The 22580-nt window shown below is 42.1% G+C and overlaps 1 protein-coding gene across 3 annotated transcripts in view; it reads right to left on the minus strand.

Annotated features, from left to right (window-relative positions):
• Positions 1-2940: 2940 nt before the first annotated feature.
• RNF144B (ring finger protein 144B) overlaps positions 2941-22580 on the minus strand; it is an 89814-nt gene continuing 70174 nt past the window's right edge. For all 3 annotated transcript variants that reach the window (XM_075083931.1, XM_075083930.1, XM_075083932.1), the window contains exons 4-8: positions 15557-15617; positions 6962-7166; positions 5659-5803; positions 3852-3941; positions 2941-3655 (exon numbers count right to left, since the gene is read on the minus strand). In XM_075083931.1, coding sequence (XP_074940032.1) covers positions 3515-3655; positions 3852-3941; positions 5659-5803; positions 6962-7166; positions 15557-15617 — 642 coding nt within the window. In that variant the 3' untranslated portion in view covers positions 2941-3514. The remainder of the gene's footprint in view (positions 3656-3851; positions 3942-5658; positions 5804-6961; positions 7167-15556; positions 15618-22580) is intronic.

Consider the following 22580-nt stretch of genomic DNA (forward strand, 5'->3'; position numbering starts at 1 on the left):
AAGCGTCGTACTAACATGCACCACATCACACAGATGGGGTTCAAGAGGGTAGGTTTACAGATACATTGATTTAGAAGAGTCACAAGTAGTCAAAGTCCTGTTTTTGTTTCTTTCTCCCTAATTTCTCTTAGTATTATTTGTCATGCTTGCAATAAATCCCTTATAAAGTGACTTTAATTTTTCTTATACAGTTTAAAAAAAAAAACAAACCCCAAACCAAAAACCAATACTGTAAAAAGGTTCTTGCTAAAATGTTTCTCTGAAAACTCTGTGAGCACAAACAGTTGGTGCTAAATAGCTGCCTTCTGGAAAAGAAAGTCAACAGGGCCCTACTGCTCCCACCACTTCAGCACAGGCACAGCTTTACTTGGCAGAGTTAGTGTGTCCTCCTGTGCTGGCCTGTTCAGGGTCCACTTAATGCATGTGCTCAGGTAGCCCAATGCAATGAAAATGCCAGGATACATGGTGCACTGGGCACCACCTTTTAAAGAAAACAATCTTTGTAAGACTTCTATTTTAAGCTCTAAAGTATTTCTAGAGCTCCTTTCTTCGTCAATTTGTTGCATCTACACAGCCAAAGGAAGGTGTGCCTGTAGCTCATGCTCTCTTTATCCAGATTTTATGTAAAGACCCCCAGCTAAAGCCTGGACCACTGCTACTAATCAGCGTACACGCTCCTTAGATGTCTGGACTGGCATTCTGGCTGTCAGGTTGTGCTAACATCTGCATACTGAATTTCTACCACTTTTGGTACCCCCACCAGGCACCTAAACTGGCACCAGCAGTAAAATGTGCACATGGAAAAGGCACGCTTTCCTTCTGCTCTGTGGGTATTAGTCTCAGAAAGAAGTTACTCTGCACTCAAACTGAGGAGTTAAAAATAAGCTGAAGAGTGCTGTTTTCCCTGACTTTACAGCCGTGCATATATACAATGCTTTCATAAAATATTACCCTTCAAATCATTTAAACAAGTTCCCAATCTACAGAGAGATCTGCATTAACTTTAGACAACATTTAAAGAACTGAAAAAGGTCAAATTTGTATTAAATACAAATGGTGACCTTGTATCCATTAGTGCATTCTGGGCAAGATGACTGCCTTCAGTTGCATTTCTTTACAGGGTAAAGAACTTGGCAGTTTCATTAACAAGCACTATTAATGAAAAAACTATGAGACACCTTCATTCCGTTAGGCATTTTAGCAAAAACAGGCCAAGGGAACAAGGAAGAGGACAAAGAAAGAAACTGGTCTAGCAGAAGGTGCATTGGACATAGGTAAGACCACGAAACATGAAAACTCCACAAATTTTAACATGCAAAGGATATTGGTACATTGCAATGCTGGTTATGGTTAAAGAGACTGTATAGCTCCTATATCTTTGTCCTTGAGGCTTTGTTAAGTAAGACTCTCAACTGCAAGTTCATAAATAAAACTGAAATGACAGTAGTGCCATAAAAACATAGGTAGAAAAATAGTGCAAAGCCAAGGGCTGGACACCTTAATCTGTCACAAGTACCCCAAAGCACTACCATTACCACTTTTAAAGAAAACACATACAGAAAACATTCTCTATTATAAATGGCAGTTGCCTGCATTGCACTGTGTATTTAGAATGTACTGACTACCTTTCTGCTTCCATTCGAAGCTGTGGATGGAGAATAAATACAGCTTTTCACATTGGCGAGTACTGCCTGCCCTCTAGTCATGACTGGTAGCAGTCAGACAGTATTTATAAAAGAAATCAATTAAAAAGTAGAACAGACAATATCATTTAAGGCTTTTGTCCCTGCTAGTCTGCTCAACAGACTATACTTTCTTAAAGTAAGAACATCTACCACTTCTGTTACAGTAACCAGAGAGCGAAGTTAAACAAAAAAAGGTCACATTTACAGCTGCCAAGAAGGCAAAGTTCCTGAGGCTCAGCCAAATGCAACAGCAAAGACGCTCCTCACAGAACTCTTTGGGTGCCTCGCACTGTGTGCATGGAGGAGGGCAGACCGGTGGAGGTGAGCCCGACACGATGCCCAGGCTGAGCATCTCATTTAAACCTTGCAGCCCTTACCGAAAGGGGACTGGAATGACAACGGAATCTATAGTGCAAACTCATATCAATTCCCACAGATAAAATGCACAGACGGGGGTCCAGACCAAAAGCCACCACCAGCCAGGGTTGTGAGGAGCACCAGCCATTAAGGAAACAAACTCCAGAGAGCAGAGTCTGATGTCAGCTGCTCCTGAGCAAGCCTGGGGTAACTCCAGCTCTTCAGTGAGGTTTCAGTGAACTTATACAGGTGTAACTGATACCAGGGTCTGAATCAGTGTGGTGGTGAGGCACCGAATGAAAACGAAGGGTTCATTAAATGACAGCCTTTCAGATTCGGAGTAACTAAAAATTATCGGTAACAGGGTTTGTTAACCTTGAGTGGGACAGAAGAAATACCCACCAATGGATGGAGCTTACATTTACACAGCATTTCTCCAGTATTCACTTCAGCAGGTCCATAAGGTTTTAAAGTAGGATTTGGCTCAGCCTGGTCTGAGTAACTTTTTAACAGGGTTCTTGCTGCTACCCCATGTAAACTGTTGAAAAAAATATGACTGCCTAGAAAATAAATTGTGCATATGTACTCTGTGTATCCATGCCGGTGTGGCCACTCTATATACACACAACCAAGATCCCAATACTGCACACAAACAGGAACTGTATCATGGCCTTTCTTAAAACATTAACTTCAGGGTTAGTTTTCTATACCCATGTTACTGACAAAAGGCATGCCCAATGGCAGGGAAATATGCACACTCCTTGTATTTTAAGGTAGATATGTCATGTTTGATCTGAAAAAATAACAGCTTTCACAGGGTAGTCCAGTCTTTCAAGAGAGAGCCCTCTCTTAGAAATAATTTTGTTGGGTTTACTTCTATAATTGAGATCAATAGTATAAATCAAATTGATTTTAATGCTGAAAGAAACGCCATGGTAGCCAGTTGACAGGACACTGTCAAAGATATTTTCTTAACAGTTTGATACCTTTAACAGGATGCAAGCTAGCAGGCAGAACTTCATTAGGCTTTTCCTTCTCCCACTTTTAAAGAATACCAAAAATTTTCTGAGAAATCTGAGCATCACCAAGAACAAACAGAAAACATGACGTTAACAACTGGGTCTGCAAAGGCAGAGTAATACTGCAGGATCAAGTCACGTGCAGCTGACGGAAGATGGTAAAGTTCTAGCAGTCTCAAAAGGTGGCTCATATTTAAGGGTATGAACTACTGAATGGTGCCCTGCTTTCCTTTTAGAAAGTGAAAATCTATACCATACGTACTGCACAATTATCTAAACTTTCCCCACACTGGGGCTTGTTAGTGATAGAGTAGCCTGTAAAGAATAGGCACTTATCCCAAGAACTGGCAAAAAAGGGGAGTATTATTTGGTAGGTATGGCACCAAAATACAACCATTGTGCTTTCTCACATACATATGCTGTACAGATGGAGCCTCAAACAGACACAGAGTTTTAGGTTGTTAGCGGGCTGTGTTTTTTCTTTTTGCTTCGGCAAGATTTGCAAATGCAGCAGATGATGCATGGAGATGCCACGAGCAGCAAGGGAGAGGTCACCAATGCTATGATACCTAGTCCGATGAGGATCCCCACAACCTAAAAGACATGGTGGGGAAAAATATGTATTTAGCTAATGTGGAAAATAAAATACACATGTGCATGCATAAGCACAGCACAGATCACAAAAAATAGACGAAAACATGAAAATAATCATCTTGGTCCTCTACTGAAGGGTAAAATCTGTTTGTTTCATGCATGCATGAGAGCTCTGCTCAGCTGACTAGGAACACACCTGTGTTCTGTTCCACATCACCGAAGCCCGCGAGTGGCCCAGCTTGTTTCTGCAAGGGCCTCTGTCGTAATGTCTTAAGAAGATATCGTTCTGAAAAACAAAAGGCAAAAATGTAAGAGCAGGTTACAGTACTGTGGGGAGAGGTTCAAGACTGGACTGGAAATACAACTTCCCTGACACTGCTTTAAAATTACCAGCTGCCAGTAGACAAGTTCACCTGTTTTCCAAATAATTATCTAGAGAAACTGCTTTCAGTTTCAAAAAGTGTGGTGTGTTTGGAACCTGAGCTATTGTATAGTGTCTTTCCCCACACACTTTTAAAAACCATAAGCATATGCATTGCACCTGCTGCAGAAGTTCCTAGTCTGTAATTTAGTGATGACAGAGGGGCCTATAAACAGCAGATATTACTGAAAGCTAGCAATCTGAGGGATTATCTTCCTAAGGTACTTCTACTTTCTGTTCTCCTGCTGTCTCTGCACTTCAGAGTAATTTTCTTCCTGCACTTAACAGGAATATTTAAAAAGTAGGAAATCCCTGTTTCTTTTCTCTTTTCCTAGTAATACTTACTAAATTTTCAATGGTTTTCTTCAGAAGGTGACTAATGCCCTGCATTACCCTGCCCTAGAGGACTGCGCTGTAACCTGACGCTGCTTCCTCTTTCATTTTTCAGCCCTACTATTTGGCTCTGCAGGTATGACCTTCATCTACACCTGGAGCTACTGTAACCCTACACATTTAGAAAAACTGTATTTGAATCACACATCCACAGTTTCTTTTTTTCTTTCTTCTTTGAAACTTTGAAGTGACAAAAACTTAGTAAGGGCATGTCTGAAGAGTGTGAGAATCTGACAGTCTTCCAGTTCAGCACGGTGTTAAGCAATCATTGTGTACTGTACGTACTCTGAGGCAAGCTGTAAGAGTCATGTTGAAAAAACACACTCACGCTCACGCACACAGAAATGGGACATAACAATAAGCGAAACCTGTTTAGCATGCTGAGAAAAGGAGCAATGAAGAAAGAGGAAGTCTCATTGTTTGCTGGCTGTGGAGTACAAAAAAGAAGAAAAGCCATTCAGCATCTAACATTTTCTTTCAAGTGCTGGTAAAGTCCTTTTCACACTCCTACAGTTGTTACTGATGACTGTGCCAAAAAGAGAAGCTGTCACATACATGAGCACATTATTTCCTGTACTCTTAATCCTGCTAGGAAGCTTGAAGTCCATACGAGTAGAGACTAGTTGCTATCACCTGAGAAATAACTAACAACCTGCACTTCATAACCCAGCATTTCTATCCTCAAGCCTACTAATCAATCATCCTCTTCAGCAAACACGGCACTAGAGATGGACTAGTAAAGGAGACCTAGTCCATATGAGCTCTTAATGCACCCGCCCGTGAAGCAACCTCTTCACCCAGTACCATACCATTTTTTGGACGTGCTGTGACCCTTGCAGTTGGAGCAGGTGGAAGACACTTTCTTCCTGGCTCTCAACCACACTATTTTTACTGCACTGGAAGAGGGAATCAGAGAAAGGCTGCACTGGAATGGACCTCCAGAAAGTAACCAGTCTGTGCATTTTCCTCAAAGAAATAGCATGGGACCCACAGACATGGCTATAATCCTTTATAGAAGAAGAATAAATAAAAGCACTGGATGAATGAGAGAAAGAAATGAAGTTAGAAGCTGAATTGAGCCAAGACATACACTAGGGTATCAACTAGTTAGTGGAGAGCTTGTACAGGCCCTCAGACCAATCCCAACCCCGTTACCCTTTATCTAGCTGTTTTTTTCTGCAGCACTCACATCCAAGTTCTGTAGACAGTACCAGCAAAACGTGTGCTTGCAGTTCTTGCACATCATCTGAGCACAGCCCTCGTTTCGCTCAATATAGATCTGACAAACTGGGCACTGCTTAATTGGTGCTTCTGTCTCCGTTCCAATAAGTGATCTAGAAGAGAAGGGGAATATGTAAGTGAAATGTGAATGTAATTACTGTCAATATTCAGCTCCACTGCCTAATGTGTACTGTGGTTATTTTCCAGAGCGTTTAATGTTGTGTCTTAATGCACTCAATGTGTGAAGCTTTTATTCAGTACAACACACTGAAGTATACTTACTACTTCGTGTAAGATTATTTATATCATGTAAAAGTGAAACTCCATGCCCTTGGTCTTTTATGCTACATAAAACCAGCACTCACTATACCCATAAACGTATCACCTATCGTATTAAATTAAGCACTTTGTAAGACAGCTTGCACAATTAATCTAACATGACTGGATTATGCAATTTATAGCACTGTCCCTGCCTGAGCAAAATAGCCTTGAACTCCACTAAAGCCAAAGATCAAACCTGGAGAAGAAACATTATGGTGAGAACTCTTTGGCAACATCTATTTGATGAAGCCTCTAGCAAGCAGAATGCTTAAATTTTAAGTAAGTCTTTCATTTCTTGCAAGAAAAATGATAGAAAACTTTGAACACACATGACTGAATGTAATCTGATTCTGAAAACAGACATTACATAATATAAACACAAAAGTGTTTTCTTTTTGTAGATTAATGCCTTATGTAACCTTATCTGTACGTCATTTACACCAATGCAAAACGAACATAGATCAGATTTCCCACACCAAATGGGACATTTTACACCCACTCTGCGTAAGAGTTACGATTTGTGTAGGCAGAGATTCTATAAATATTAAGCAGGGGTGATTTTTAATCACAGTATAAGAAAAATTTGGATCTTGGAATATTAGCGTATCGGATTTTTTTGTACGGGCTCAAGTCATAATTCTAGCATGTAAACAAAGCCTTCAGGCAGATTCAAAGCCCTGGAGGGCTTCGCCTTTCAGAAGTGTCAGTGGCAACCCAAACTTGGCAAGTACCCAAATAATATGAAGTCTTAAAAAGTAAAATGTATCATTTAAAATAATAATCAGATTGGAATTAGATTTAGGAAACACCAGGAGAGATGGACAGTCTCAGAGATGTACCTAAGGAGCTAGAAGGAAGCCTTTCCATGAAACTGATGCGAGGCACAGAGCTAGCCCTCTGGGCCAAAAAGAATCAAAAGACCACATGGTGTCCATGGGTTCCCCTCTTACCCCTGCTCAGTTAGCACTGGTGTAGTTTGGTTTCCCTGGCACAGGCTCTGCGGGTGCCACACCTCCTTGCAAGAGGAGCAGAACGTCAGACGGCAAGCTGGGCACTCCACCGGCACTGGCGCTCCCGACTGGCTCTGTGCAATATGACACACCGTTTGGCAGTCGGCTGCAGGGCACCATGTCCTCTGGGGGTCCAAGTGGACTTCTGAAATGTAACAGAGAAATAAAACTGTTTATACATTCCCCTTCTCATTCCAGTAGCGTGTGTCTAGGTACGCAAGACCCAGTTCTGTGTGTGGGTGGGGAATTTGCAGCCCTCCACGCCCATGCCCATGGGCGTTCGAGCCTGCTATTCTTCTTCAGGCAGGTCTGCAGTTTTGCTCTGCTAAGGCAGCTGCACTAGCAGCATCTCAAGACTGGGGACATATTCTTTGTCTTTATAAGGAGGTACAAAAGGCAAATGTAACTGCTGCATGCTGAGGAGCACGTCTTTTGTGACATTAGGCTATTCCATGTCTTTCACGTGTCCAAGCCACATAGTATCTTTCATGTAAGCAGCAGAAGGGCTGTCATTAAATTAACGTCAAGTCACTTACCGTGCCTTATTTTGTCCCCTCTATCTACAAACTCCAATTAATATTCACTTTATTATATGATCACTATTTGTAAGGTATCAGATTACAATAGTTAAGGCAAGATTCAGGGTGGAGACACTGAGTTACAGAAATGGCAGTAGATGATGGATGTTGATTCCTCCTCTCACTCCCCAACCTTTCTTCAGTGAATTTCAGCTTGCAACAGAAACCCAGCTGGAACACGTTCACTGATAGGGGTGTCCATTTTGTGTGCACTTTATATTGCTCAAGTCCACAAGGTGCAGCCAAACACTCCCACCCTGAAGAGCCTCCCTGGAAAAGGGCTGTCATGCCTACAGGAGCTACCTGCATCTCCTCCTCCCCTGGGAGCTCTCTGGGACCACCACTGAAAATAAACAGATGGAGGGGATGTCTCAGGAACAGCTGGAAATGCCTGACTTTGAGGTGTCAAAAGCTATTACAAAGTTTTCCTGTACGTCTAGGTAAAATATTGTCCTACTTGGAACAAAAGGCTGCACAAGGGCCCCAGACATATGTTCTCTGGCAAGTTTTCCTGAAATACTTGAAGGCACTTCCTCCTATGCACACCCAACTGCCTGCACCGCTCATCTGCAGGAGATTGCTGGTAGCCCACAGTGAAGGGGGCTGGTGGACAGATATCTAGCAGATGTTTCAGTCAACATGAAAACGTGATATCAATTCAGTGTCCAGATATCCAGAAATTAGAAACTGTACAACAAGAAACGTGTTTGAAAGAGTAAAATTTGCCCCCCCAAGCTCTCAAGCATTTAGACACACATGCATGAACACCTGGGGAGAAGGACACCACGCGAACTTCATAACCTAACGTGCACTAGAAACTCAGTTCTTTTCCAGTATGCCAAACCTATCTGTTCACCTTGAATACTTCCAGTTTCTTTAAAGCCATCCCTCTCTCCCTCCCGTGTGTCCAGGACTCTTACAGTGAGGAGCCACATAAGGATGATAATCCTCTCTACTGGCTGCAGGACACACAGGTACACAATGCTCTGACTACTCGTAATTTTAAAGTCTCTGTCAGAGTGGTCTGACAGATGTGGAGAATTTCTACATCTACATTTCCACATGACAGCAAAGGCTGTCATCTATAATTTAGGCAGTGCCAGCAAAACACCTGTCCCATCTACCTCCAGCCACTCAATGAATCTAGTTGCCTTCTTTCCTCTTATTTTCTTGCATGTGCTTCCTTTGTCCCCCAAAACAAACATACATTTTGCTTTCTACTGAATGAAAGTCAGAACAAAATAGTTTGCAGCTTCATCTGTGGGGAGGAAAGAGACACATGGATGGGCAGTACAAGCCATTTTACATTTTTCTATAGTGTCCTGACTGAGAAATCATTATTTCTGTAGCTTCCTTTGGTGTCTCTTAAAAGAAACTCTGGACTGGGTAAGACCATGGCCTAGTACTGGCCATTGCATTTAAGTCTTCACGCAGTAGGTTCTGTATGCTTTCTGTTGCTGAACAGCAGGTAAAATGAGATAAAGTGCAGTTCCTGCAGACACCTGCTTAACATACTCAAATTTGGAAACCTAAATTCTCTTGTTCTGTTTTTGGATGGAAGACAGGATGTCTGGTTTTGACATCACTGGGAGGAGGGGAGTTGGGTTGTAAATCTTACTGATTTTTACAAATTTGTTGCAGCAAGATGTAATGCATGAGATGAAACTCCCCCCTCTCCCACTTCCTCCATTTTACAAAGAACCTACAGATGGTGTTTTGCAATCCGTGCTGTCTCATACTGTATGGTTTACCATAGAGTACAAGCGAAACCAGAAAAAACTAAAAAGGAGCAGCCAAAAAAAAGGAAAAAGGCTATCTCATACTGCTCTGACGAGCAGCTCCATCCTTTGGTTAGGCCATTTCTCCCCCGAGCCTTTCTCCTGCTTCCCCACAGCCAGTTCAGCCACACTTGCTCCACTCTCAAGAGGAAAGCCTTCCCAAACAGTGCCAGTACCGGGCAAGGATCTGGTCAGTTTTCATAAAACATGCAAGCAAGCAGGTGAGATGTGGGAGACAGACAGGGGAAATGCAGCACCATGAAGAAAGGAGAATTTCTGGCTCTGGAGAGGTACTCACTGAAAGGATGAGCCTATGGCTTTCACAGAAATTGAGGAACACCTCCTTTTAAAATAGGCTACTTTTCAGTCGGGCATAAAATTGAGGTTCTCACCATGTACCATTTGGCCTATTGGGCAATAACCACAGAAGCAGGAATATAAGGCATATGTCCTAACCATACCCTATTCCTGTTTTGTTACTTCTGATGACCACATCAACCCCATCCCAAACAGGCATAGAACAATTCCTGTCCCTTCTTTTAAAATATGCTGCACGGAAGCTCTGTGGCTAGGTCCTGACTGGATGCAGAGAAGTTACAGACATGTAAGAAAACTTGGTTTTAAGCCTGAAAACATTTGCATTCTAAGAACACAAAAAACACGAGAGGTTAGAATATTTTCAGTGCATTTCATATTAAACCACACAAGTGTCTACAGATATACAATTGTATCCCCAGGGAAGTGGTTGACTCAGCCATGTCAGACACCTTCAAGAGTTGGCTGGACAGGGAGCTGGGCCATCTTGTTTAGACTCTGCTCTTCCTAGAAAGGTTGGACTAGATGATCCCTGAGGTCCCTTCCAACCTGTGATTCTGTGATACTTCTCACTACGTTTTCACCCAATATTATTTGTCCATGTTTTTTAAAAAAACAACAAAGAAATGGAGAGAAAAACTATTTTACTAAAATAGCTAGCACAGATGGGGGTATGGATGTATAAGTCTTTCTTCAGGTCTTCAAAATTTTCCTCAAAATTCATCTCGCGATGGAAGATGTCTGGAAGAGTGAGAAGCATTGGCTTTACCAACCACTTGAAGACTGTTAAGCAAAGACTACAGAGCAAATGCAAGTCTTTGGACTTACTCAAGGAGCTGGTTATTTATTTCCGGCATTGCTAGTAAAGCAAAGGGGGTGCTGAAGCTAAGAGCCCATATCTCAACAGAATAAAGCTGAGAGAAGAAGGGTGTAAATACAGGAAACTGAAGGTTTTGAATAAGGAGCTTTGTTGATCAGAGCAAAAGTCATGAAGGACACCTTAGTACCTGCCTAGTTTAAGAATCAGAATTTGGCTTATTGCATTTGCAGGCATGGAAAAGAAGATAGTACAGCAAGGTCTGGAAAACTCATTGCTTTCCATTTATTCCCCTTACCACACTGCCTCCTTCTCCCCAGCAACAAAAAAAAAACCCTAGCAAGCCTGAGTTAGCTCTTCCCCAGCGACTGGTCTGAAGAAAAAAACCTGAAAACTAAGAAGAAAAGGGAGCTCAAAACATTTAGCATATAAAGGTTTTCTTAATTTTTAAATGAACCCTAAAAGGCTGATGAAAGCAATGCTACTATTATGCCGTATTTCAGTTCTTCAAGTTGTTCTCTGTCATTAAGTAAACCAAATTAATTCATGGCCATATACTTGGCTCAGCTTCTGGCTGATATCATCCCTGCCCACTGGAATGCATCCTGACTGGAGCTCACGTGTTTGTAGGGAAAGGCCGATAGTATAACACAAAGATCGATGAACTGCTTTTGCTGCTAGGTCAAGGAGCCATGGCTGAGTTTGGCTTAGGGCTGGTGTGAGAATGGATCATGAGGCACACATGGTTGTGGTTGGCGAGAGCCCATGGGTGAGGGCAGAGTTAGGCAGTGGTGGCCTGGGCTTTGCATAGCACTAGGTTTGAAAAAGGCTAAGTTGCACTATGGCTGACACAGACACATGGCCCATATCAGATCTCAACTGCTGGGAGAGCCTGGGCAGATTCCAAGTCAGAATTCAGCCCCAGCAGGTGCCGTCAGGAAGGGTTATTGCTATTTTCAGAAAAAGACCTTCAGGACGACATTGGCATTGGTTGGGGCAGGCATTGTCAGTCTGGGTCAGGTCTGAGAACAGAGTTTCAGGCCAGCAAAAGCATTAGCCAGATCCAGCTGATGAGTCCAAAAAGGTTAGCCTTGAGGGCAGCGTTAAACCCAGGATAGGCAAAAGGTCTTGGCTGGGGCTGGGATTAGTGGTCATGTCCAGGTCAGAGCTTGAGTTAACAGGAAATGTTGTTCCCAGGCATCAGTAAGCTGGATTTATTGCTGGGGCCAATAGGCAAGGCAAAAATGCTAGGGTTTAGGCCAGCCACGTGGATGCCAGTTTTACTCATCATACAGGAAAAAGGTCAGATCTTACAAACATCATGAAGAGAGGCAGTGGAGGTGGAGGAGGATCTGTCAGACTTAGGCAAGAAAGAAAAGGGAAGGAGGATTTATAAAATAGACAATTTTCAGGCTTCCGTCTGTGGGAGGCAGTTAAAAAAAAAAAGTGATGTAACAGAGAGTTGGACAAAAGATCATGAGTTCAGCTTTGGCTAGTTATAGAGGAGGAGATACCAGGAAATCATTAGTTTCACTGTCTTCAGTTAAAAAAAGGTTTTACATGAAACAGGTTAATGTATTGCAATAATGTCCCTCTTTTGTAACCCTTTAATATGGTGATATCATGAGCTCTGATTTCCACTGTCTAGGGCCGTAGACAAACCACTGCTTGGCTTATGAACTGGACAGACCTCCTCAGGAATTAAGGGTAAATCAGAAGGTTGTAAAACAGGGGAGAGAAATAAAAAATGAATGCAGGGTTTGGGATTTTTTTTTCTCTTTTGCCGTGAATGCCTGCAAATCATAGCTACAATCTGCATCTGCTCATGAACACTGGGGCATACTTGGGTATACCCATTTTGCAGCTTTTGTACTTCATAGTCATTTACTGTGACTCATGCCAGATGAGATTCTGTAAAAACCCATATATTCTTCTACCTGACCATCTTTTCAAGTGCATTACTGTGCCTAACTTTTATGAACCTCTGCATTTTCGTTCGCATTCCCAATCCATCTGCATCTAAGCATGCATGCAAAGCAAGAACACAAATACAGTCACAGAATCACAGGTTAGAAGGGACCTCAAGGAACATCTAGTCCAACCTTTCTAGGAAAAGTGCAGTCTAGACAAGATGGCCCAGAACCCTGTCCAGCCAAATCTTGAAAGTGTCCAATGTGGTGAGTCAACCACTTCCTTGGGGAGATTATTCCAATGGTTGACTGTCCTCACTGTGAAAAATTTTCCTCTTGTGTCCAATCAGAATCTCCCCAAGAGCAACTTGTGTCCATTCCCCCTTGTCCTCTCCATGTGACTCCATGTAAAAAGGGAGTCTCCATCTTCTTTGTAGCTGCCCCTTAAGTACTGGTATATAGTGATGAGATCCCCTCTAAGCCTCCTTTTCTCAAGGCTGAACAATCCCAGTTCTCTCAGCCTATCCTCATTTGGCAGCTTCCCAGTCCTTTGATCATCTTGGTGGCCCTTCTCTGGACTCCTTCCAGCCTGTCCCCATCTTGTTTTATAGTGGGGACCAGAACTGTACACAGTACTCCAGGTGTGGCCTGACAAGCGCTGAGTAGAGTGGGATAATGACTGCTTTATCACTGCTGGTGATGCCCTTTTGGATGCAACGCAGCATCCTGTTGGCCTTCTTGGCCGCAGCAGCACGCTGTTCGTTCATGTTGAGCTTTCTGTCCACCAGGACCCCCAGGTCCCTTTCCACAGACCTGGTCTCCAGCCAGGTGGATCCCAGTCTGTGCTGCGCTCCCGGATTATGTTTTCCCAGGTGCAAGACCTTACACTTTTCCTTGTTGAACTTCATAAGGTTCTTGTTGGCCCACTCTTCCAGCTTATCCAGATCTTCCTGCAGAGCAGCTCTCCCTTCTGGAGTGTCTATTTCCCCACTCAATTTGGGGTTGTCTGCAAACTTGATCAGGCTACACTTGATCCCGTTATCCAGATCACTTATAAAGATGTTGAATAATATTGGGCCCAATATCAATCCCTGGGGGACCCCATTTGTGACAGGTTGCCAGTTTGAAAAAGAGCTATTTACCACCACCCTTTGGGTGTGGCCTGTCAGCCAATTCCCCACCCACTGCACAAACCACTTCTCTAGGCCATAACGCATTAATTTCTCCACAAGGAGGCCATGGGGGACCGTATCAAAGGCCTTGGAGAAGTCCAGGTAGACAATGTCCAGTGCCCGCCCCATGTCAACCAGGCAAGTCACTTTGTTGTAGAAAGCCACCAGATTTGTCAAGCACAATCTGCCCTTAGTGAAGCCATGCTGGCTTTTCCCAATCACGTGCTTCATTTGACTTGAGATGGCCCCCAAGAGGATTCATTCCATAACTTTCCCAGGGATTGAAGTAAGGCTGATGGGCCTATAGTTACCCGGATCCTCCCTTGAGCCTTTCTTGTAGATACAGGTAGCATTTGCCTTTCTCCAGTCCTCTGGGACATCCCCCGTTCTCCACGACTTCTCAAAAATTATGGAGAGTGGACTTGCAATGGTGTCAGCCAGCTCTCTCAACAACCTCAGGTGGATGGCATCAGGCCCATCAATTCATAGGGGTCAAGGTCCTGTAATAATTCATGTACTAACTCTTCCTTCACTGATGGTGGGTCTGTGTTTGGATCAACTGGGAATTTCGTTCCCAAAGACTGGGACCTAACAGTGTTGGTAAAGACAGAGGTGAAGAAAGTGTTGAGGACCTCTGCCTTTTCAGCATCATTGGTGACTGACTCTCCTAGTCTGCTTAACAGTGGGCCTAGGTTTTCCTTCTTTTTCTGCTTGTGGTTGACATACCTGAAGAAACCTTTCTTGATATTTTTGACATCTACAGCCAGTTTCAATTCAAGCTGGGCTTTTGCTTTTCTAACTGCATCTCTGCACGCTCTGGCAATGCCCTTGTAGCTCTCGACGGATAATCCTGCACTTCTCCATCTCTGGTATGCTTCTCTTTTGGATTTGAGTAGACCCAGGAGTTTGTGGTTGAGTCAAGGGGGCCTCTTGCTCTGCTTACTTCCCTTTCCTTTACAGTGGATAAACTGGTTTGTGCTTCCAAGAGAGAGCTCTTGGAGAACTCCCAACACTCCTTTATCTATCCCAACTAGCTCCTTTATCTTCCAAGGAAGCGTCCCATGGGATCCCTCCCAGCTGAACCCTGAGTGCACTGAAGTTTGCTTTTCTAAGGACAGTCTTTCAAGGACAGTTTGAAAGCAGGCAGAGTTAGGACAGATCAGTCCCAGATACACTACCCTGCAAGCTACCATGGAGTGATGGCTTCAAAAACGCTGCAACTTCCAGCTGAGACTTCCAAGTTGGTGTCAGTCTTTAAAACCAGCAAGGGACCTCATCTTTCTGACTAGCAAGTTTCTTGTTCAGCCTTGGCAAGGAACCATCTCCTGAAGGCTGACCTCTGGCATAGGAAAGCTTTGCCCCAGTAAGTCCTTCAGTTTCAAACTTCTTTACTAATAGGCCTTAATCAGTAATGATGGGTCCAATTATCCCTCAGGAAAAACTAAAATCTATTAGATGAACACACATGAGGCGTCTACATAATAAAAACTCTCTTGCAGGGACGTTTGCAAAAGCCCCCATCACACTGCAGGGTCTGTCCCCCTGCAGAAGTTCTGAAAATCCCTATGGATATATGAAAGGACTGTGTGCACCCTGCACCAGCCTCTAGCACCTTGTCTAGTTCCACAAGTACAACCACCATCTTAAGGACCCAGGATGAGCATGCTACAGGAAGAATAATGGACCCTCAGGCACACAATGTGAGAGTGTTGCCCACAAGCTTGAGTAAAAGCATGGTATTTCAGTAAGATTCTATTCTGTTCATTCTGCTCCACTGAAATAATTTCAAATTTGTCCGTGGAGCACAGTCAGACTTGGTGACTGCTCTTAAACTGTTTCAGAACAAAGACATCTTCTCTGTCTCTTCCTTAACTCACCCAACAGGCTTTGACTTTGCAGTATGTAATACTGCTTCTCCACTGACACTTTAAAAAAGGAAGGTAACAGAAACCGAAATGTTCCCACCTCGTTCAAACTTCAGCCTCTTGTATAACTGAAACTGGTCAACAGACACCAAACAGGCAATCTGAAATGAGAAACAAACACACCAAAAAAGCGTTAGAAACATAGACTTTAAAAAAATTAATAAGCACCCTGTTCTATATGTCTGCTCCCCTAAGCTGGGTCTCAAACCCACATTTATTCCTGCTTGCTTTCACCACCGCATTCCTCCATATCTTGACTTCCTTCTCCAAAACGTAAAGTAGTTCTTGACTTCTTCTCTTTCAGCCACTCAGCCTAGTAGTTCAGACCACGTCTTTCTTACCATGCATAGGAAAGCCTTCTCTGTGGATTCTGCATTTACTTGAGGCTTCTCACTTTTATTTCATGTTGGTTTCACGTAATGAAGGGTGACAGCTTGCCAGCCACGGAGACTGCAGCATGTTGCTCATGCACAAGAATACAGCTCAAATGAACATTTCCTCATTTGTGTCTCCCAGTCTTAATGGCAGGGGTCACTTAGTTCTCAGGAACTTAAAAGCTAGCCTGGCTTCCATTTTTATTCACTTCATGGGCTTTGGGCTGAGACAGTTAATGCCACTGCTGTTGCAATTTGCCTTAGACATGCATCAGCCCACTGGGAAATGGATTTAAGTTAACGAATGTCGTTGGCATAGACGAACAGGCTTTGCTGATATATTTCACACATCACCATAATTAAACCAGCAGCCTAAAAGGCTAAATGCTCAAATCTCCAATTAACAGTCTACAGTAAGAAAACCAAGTACCCTATTTAAAACTAATAAGCAAACCTGCATACAGGGTAAGGAGGGGTTCAAAAGAAACTTCACAGACACTTCTGGAGCCACATGTTTGTTGGACTCTGAATCTGAGACATCTTTATTTGATCCATTTGTAATATTGTACCAGTACTGAAAAAATATTTCTCTTTTACTGGAAAAAAACTTAAACTAATACTAATGTAAGACCTGATCATTTGAAGCACTGGGAGACAGTGTAGAACTGACAGCTTTAAAGTGAAGGGCTCTCAACCCTCACATCCAGTGTCTCACCACAGTCCTTCAGATTACTGTAAAAGGCAAAATTTTGCCCTCAGTGAAGTGGACATTGGCCCTTGCCACCCTTTGGGGTTGTGTGACACAGCACTTGTGAGAAGAAATACAAAGACAAAAAAATACATTCAATATCATGCTGTGAATACATTTGCTTTCATAGATAGAAAAAAGAAAACAATATATCCATTTGTATATTACAAAATATGAAATTGCTTTAGTAAGATCTCAAATAAATTGGAATTAAAATTGCATTTTGAAGCAGATGTTTGGATCATTTGTGTGACCTAAACCAATGTCATACAAAAAATAATCCAACTGTAATTGAGATATAAGTGTTCAAAGATGCTTAAAAGACTTAGAGTTGAAGAAATCAATGGATTTCATATCAAAATGGGACACACCAACAAACCTTTCCAAAGCATATTCTTAGTCTAGTAAGTTAGCCCTGGCTCAAAGTACCGTCCTCATTCAGTTTCTGAATTCAGGGTGTAAACTATTTATAAGATAAAAGTATTTGCAGGGCTAAAAATATTACATTAATATGACTGCAAGATGCAGAGAGCTCCCTGGGAAACTCTTCACCTGTTCATCAGAAGTCTGCTGAAACACTCTTGGAAAACAAATAACAACTTAAATGGGGAAAAAAAAGACTGAAGTTCAGCAGCTTCAGCAAAGAATGAAGCCAACCAACAAAGCTATATAAAACACACAAGACACATCATTTCAGTATTGCCCACTCCTCCCCAGGGCAGCTTCAAATCTAAATAGAGTTTGGAAAACAAAAAGAGTCATCTGCTTTTCTCTAGCTGGGTGAGCATTGGCAACTACTTTAAATTTTCCCTTCATTACAACTAAATTAAAACAGCGAGTCTCAATGCTGTAAGAGCCACTTGAGTGAATTGTTTAGTTGTCTGGGGTCCTTCTGTGCTTGCTCTTGCTTTTAACAAACCGTTTTTCAAGAGCAGTTCTATTCAGTCCAGAATTTCCCATGTATTAAAAACCAGCCTTTTTGATTACAGTGGGAGCAGAGTTTGGAGTTTTACTGCAGATTTCAGTAGGAAGCAGAGTCAGTGCTGAAAGGTTCCCTTTCTCCTATTGAAAACCTGACCTTACCATGGCAGCCTTCCCCACTGGTTTAACCCAGCCACATCATCTTCCTACGCAGCCTCTTCACAGCTCAGCTCCCCCCTCCCTGCACGCTGCTCCAGGGTCCAACATATGCAGCCCATCATCTCTGCCACTGGATTCCCCCAGGCTTTGAAAGACCCGCTCCCAGTAGTGCCCAAATGGAGGTCAACCTGAGAGGTGCTGAGCTGAAGCCCCTCACAGATTTAGTATCTTTAGGCAAGAGGAAAGGAATGCACAATCTGCTGCTGCCTGAATTCAGTGCCACAGCAAAGCTGTACGTGCAAACTCAATTGAAAAAAAATTTATCGGGTCCCCCAAAAAATAGCAAGTCCTTTCCTCAGTGAACTTTTAATCTCATTTACACTTAATTAAGAAGGAGAGCCATAGGCATGCTAAAGGTATTAGCTGTTTATCTCCTCTATTTGCCTTCAGAGTCTAAATGTTCATTTTCGTACACTTCTCCATCCCCACCCGGGAGTCCATTCCAAACACCTCTCCAGCAGAACTGCAGTCACTCCTGGGCTGGACAGAGGATGGAGATCTGGGGAGGAAGCAAAGCAGCAACCCAGTGGATGGCAATGGGCCAAAAGAGAAAAACTATGAGCACGTCAGGAAGCAGACATTTCTTATTCTAGGCTATGAAATTATTCAATGCAGCAAGAAATGGTACGGGACAAGTTTGGGGGCTTTTTTTTTTTTAATATTGGGTTATGGTTACCAAAAAAAGCCTACAAAGAAAACGGGATGCAAGGACTCTCCTCGTCTGAAAAGATGTTGATATGAGACTTATCAGATAGTTGGGAATTGAAATAAGTTTTCTGGTTTTCTATACCCTGTAAAGCAACACCTGCAGTTAAAATAATCTTGCTATGGAGCACAAGAACATGTAAGAGCTCTTGCTAAGAACAACTTTCACCTGAAGTAAAAATATCCATGGAAAAAAAGCAAAATTCTGAAGGCCCACTACCACAAAAGGCTCCAGCTGGACACTTACCACGTCCAAAAAGATTGCCTGACGTGGTACGATAACCAGGGGTGCTGTTACTGTGTGAGACAAAAGAGCAAAGGAAGGAAAATGAAAGAGTATTAAATAATTGGGTTCAGTTTACACAGGGGCAGACTGTTCCTTGTAACCTGGGCAGTGCAGTAACCAGGAGCCAAGGAAGAACAACTCCCCTGTTTTTAAATGCTGGCTACCATAGTGGAAAGGGAAAATCACTACTCCACCTATTCTCAGGCTTTCAAGGGAGATGCAAGGAGGCATCAAGAAAACTGAATAGATCTTATTTCCTTTCACACCCATATGAATCAAACCTCAGTAATGCTGAGGGAGGAAAGTTCACCAGGACAAGTGCTTCTCCCTTTCTTGCTTTAGCAGATACACAGCAAGGGCAGATCCTGCAGCCGCAACTGCTACTTGTAAAGGGTTGTATTGCCCACCTCTGCAAAAGTCCCATTCACAAAGGCACTGTCTAGTTTTGCATGGAGTGCAAAAGAGTTTTATCTTGGGCTCTGTTTTGCTTTTGAAAGGGGCACGGGGGCTCAATCTCTCCGTTGTTAGAAATTACACCCACACCTTTCTTCATCAGCTACCATGCTCACTAGAGTCATAATGAAATACTAAATTATTCATTTTTTCCATTAAAAGCTCTTCTCTTATTTAGTGACAAATAAAAACAAAATTAAGACTCTCATTTTCTCCCCTTGGATTTGTTTAAAAATGAGTAAATAAGAAGAACAAAAATTTTAATTTTTAAAAAGATAGTTTGGCCTGCAACATTTTCTTACCTTCCTCCTAATTTTACCATTTCAATAGCTCCTAGAAAAATGTAAACCGATCTGCAATTTAAAAATAAAACTGGTATTTTAAATTGACTCCCAATAGGATTTTCGCTCAGCTATGTATGGAATATAACGGAACTAAGGATTCTAAGATCTGGGTCAACGTCCCATTTCAGCACCACTTCACAAAGCACTGACAACCCTCTGTCAGGTTAGCACTGGTGTAGATCATGGATTTACACAGACGGGGGGACAATAAGTAGAATCTGCACTGTGTGCAAGGGGGTAAGTCTCCTTGTTGAACTTAAGAGGCAAAAGGAGAGGCCAAATCAGTATCACCTTTACTGCCTGCTGCACAGTTTTAATCCAAATCAGATTACGTACAAATGGATCATTGGCATCAACGTTACAAGCTTCAAAACAATACAGGAATCAGAAATAGCAAATAGATATTATCCAAGTGGGTACTGCATTAGAAATCTCTGTATGCGGTTGAGACTTAACCCGATTCATAGCTTACACTGGTGATTGGATTTGCACCAAGTAAAACCATTTCAAACCATAATAAATTACCCCTCATTTAGATTAGGGACATTAACCGGTCCAATTAAATCAATGGAGCAAATTCCCAAGAGGGACAAGGATATTCTAGACAGAAGTCGTCTGTATGGGTAAAGAGAAAACCATTAACATAAGATGTTCCTTCTATCTTCTGCTTCCAGGAACAAATCCAAATCATCTTTGTTTATTGTACTATTAGAGCTTGAAAGGACAAACATCTTGTTTAACAAGATTGCTTTTAAACTTACTTTTTTTTTTTTTTGTGCAACCAGCTATTTGACACAGAGTCTGTAGCCAAAACTATTGCCTTCCCACCACTAACACCCATTTGTTTCTACTTAAAGCCCTCTATACTACAAGCAGCTGCTATCTTGATGTAACAGGTCAAGATATGACCTAAGATTGCACTTTATTTCAAGCTCTTCAGTGGAACAATTCCTTCGGTTTGAAGGCACTATTTGTCAAAGAAAAAAAAAACTGCTGGGCAACATACCAGTTTCAACTAGATTTTTCTAGAGTAAAAATAAAACCAACCAAACACAGGGGTTTCAGAAAACTTATTTTCAAAGTACTGAAAAACACTATTTTCTAGTTCGAATGACTTTTCATTTTAAGTTTTTTAATAATAAAAACCTGGAACATTTTCTTCAGAGGTCCAGTGAGACACAGTGTTGTAGCTCACCAAAAGTAAAGCCTTAACTCCCAACATCTATATTTTATGAATAAGCAGTTTACTCCCCAAACACTGATGAAATATTCAACCATTTCAGAGAGACACTTTCCTACTATTCACACTTGCTCACTTCTTCATGAGACATACAATAAGAAATTCTACTCCCTGTTTAAAATGTTAACCAGAGTTTTTGCCCCCCTCCGCTCCCCAAAAGCAACAAAAGAAGGATGTGTCTCAGAATTGAGGCAAAAGCTGTGAAAAGGCGCTCATAATTTAATGCCAAACATGATAAACTCTAAAGAATTTTACCAAGAAGACAAAACAGACTTAAGTCACAATAAAGACAAATAGGTCACTGGAAAACACTGAAGCACTGTAACACATCTTGAATAAGGACCTTGAGAGAGGAAAGTAGAGGAACTTTCATAGCTATCGTGTTAAAAATTGCTTATAAGCTTTGTTATTAATTGTTGCGTTTCCTTACTGAAGAAAGCTCAACCCAAAATGCACTGAAGTCAGTGGAAAGGCTTTCCTTCACTTCTAATTATGCCTAAGTTCACCTTATCTCCCTTGTGTGGGCTAGGGCAAAAGGCATTTAGAAAGTAAACAAAACAACCACATTAGGTAACATAATTAGACACAATTTAGCCCAAAGTATGGGAACCAATTTAGCACCAAGTCCATGACAAAGACAGTTTGAACTGCTATTTTTTCTCCAAACTGTAACAGTACCTGGTAAACATCAGTCACAGCAGAGTCTGGAACGGACATGACATGAAAAATACACTTTTCAAAACCCTGATGCTAACACAGGGGAGGAAAAAAAGACCAATATGGTTTTTTCTCCCAGTACAGGCAACACATCATTCCTCACAGCACTGTCCCAGTGAGGAACCTTTTCCTGCCAAAAGTCAGAGACCAAACATCCAGACCCTCCAGAGGTGAGGAGGCTCATACTTTCACACCAGGAGTTTCAGAGTGTGCCATGAATAAACCGTAATTCTAAATAGTACTACCATGCCAAGCAATAGCCATATTTAAGCACATTCTCTACCATCTGAATAAGGTTCTGTTTTTTAAATAGCAGCTTTTAAAGGCCACATTTTCACATGAATGGCCTTTATAGAGAAGAAAAAAGAATACAGAGTGCTCATATATAATCTGTAGTTTACATTCTAATTTTTCATATATTAATGGAGACATTCTATTCCTTCCATTGTTCCTGAGGTTTCAGGGGGTTTTCTTCCTTAAAGAAATAGGTACTTGGTAAAATACATAAGCACTTCATTTTAACCAGGTTGGGGCCCTGTTTGCTTTTCAAGCGGAAGGACGGTGTTTCAAGCACATCGCCAAAAGGGAGCATCAGAACATTCATTCCTCCACGGGACACTAATGCACATTTGGGCTGTTTAGTCATTCTGCCTTCAGCCCCAAAAGCACCCAAGGATTAAGCTAATGGTCCATTAATACATGCCCTGGAGTGTCCTCCTGCTTTACTAAGGAAAAATATATCTCTATAATTTCTATAGCTTCATAAACCTAGCTTAACAGAGCAGTATTCTTCCTACCATTTGTGAATTTTCTTTAAAAAAGACACATTTTCAATAAAGGCTAGTTGCTTCCAATCAGGTGCGATGGGTGGGAAGGACATTGCTACACCCTCTCTGTATCTATGCAGAAGACAGGAGGAAGGGAAACAGCTGGCTACTTTCCACAATAGCCAGATTCAGGCAAAGAAAAGCTCCGCCATATGCCTGCGCACCATAATAAACATAGCTGTGACTCCCAGGCCTTGATTCAGCTAAGCACAGCATTTCAAATGCACACT

This window comes from Phalacrocorax aristotelis, chromosome 2 (genome assembly GCF_949628215.1).
Source record: "Phalacrocorax aristotelis chromosome 2, bGulAri2.1, whole genome shotgun sequence".
Lineage (NCBI taxonomy): Eukaryota > Metazoa > Chordata > Aves > Suliformes > Phalacrocoracidae > Phalacrocorax > Phalacrocorax aristotelis.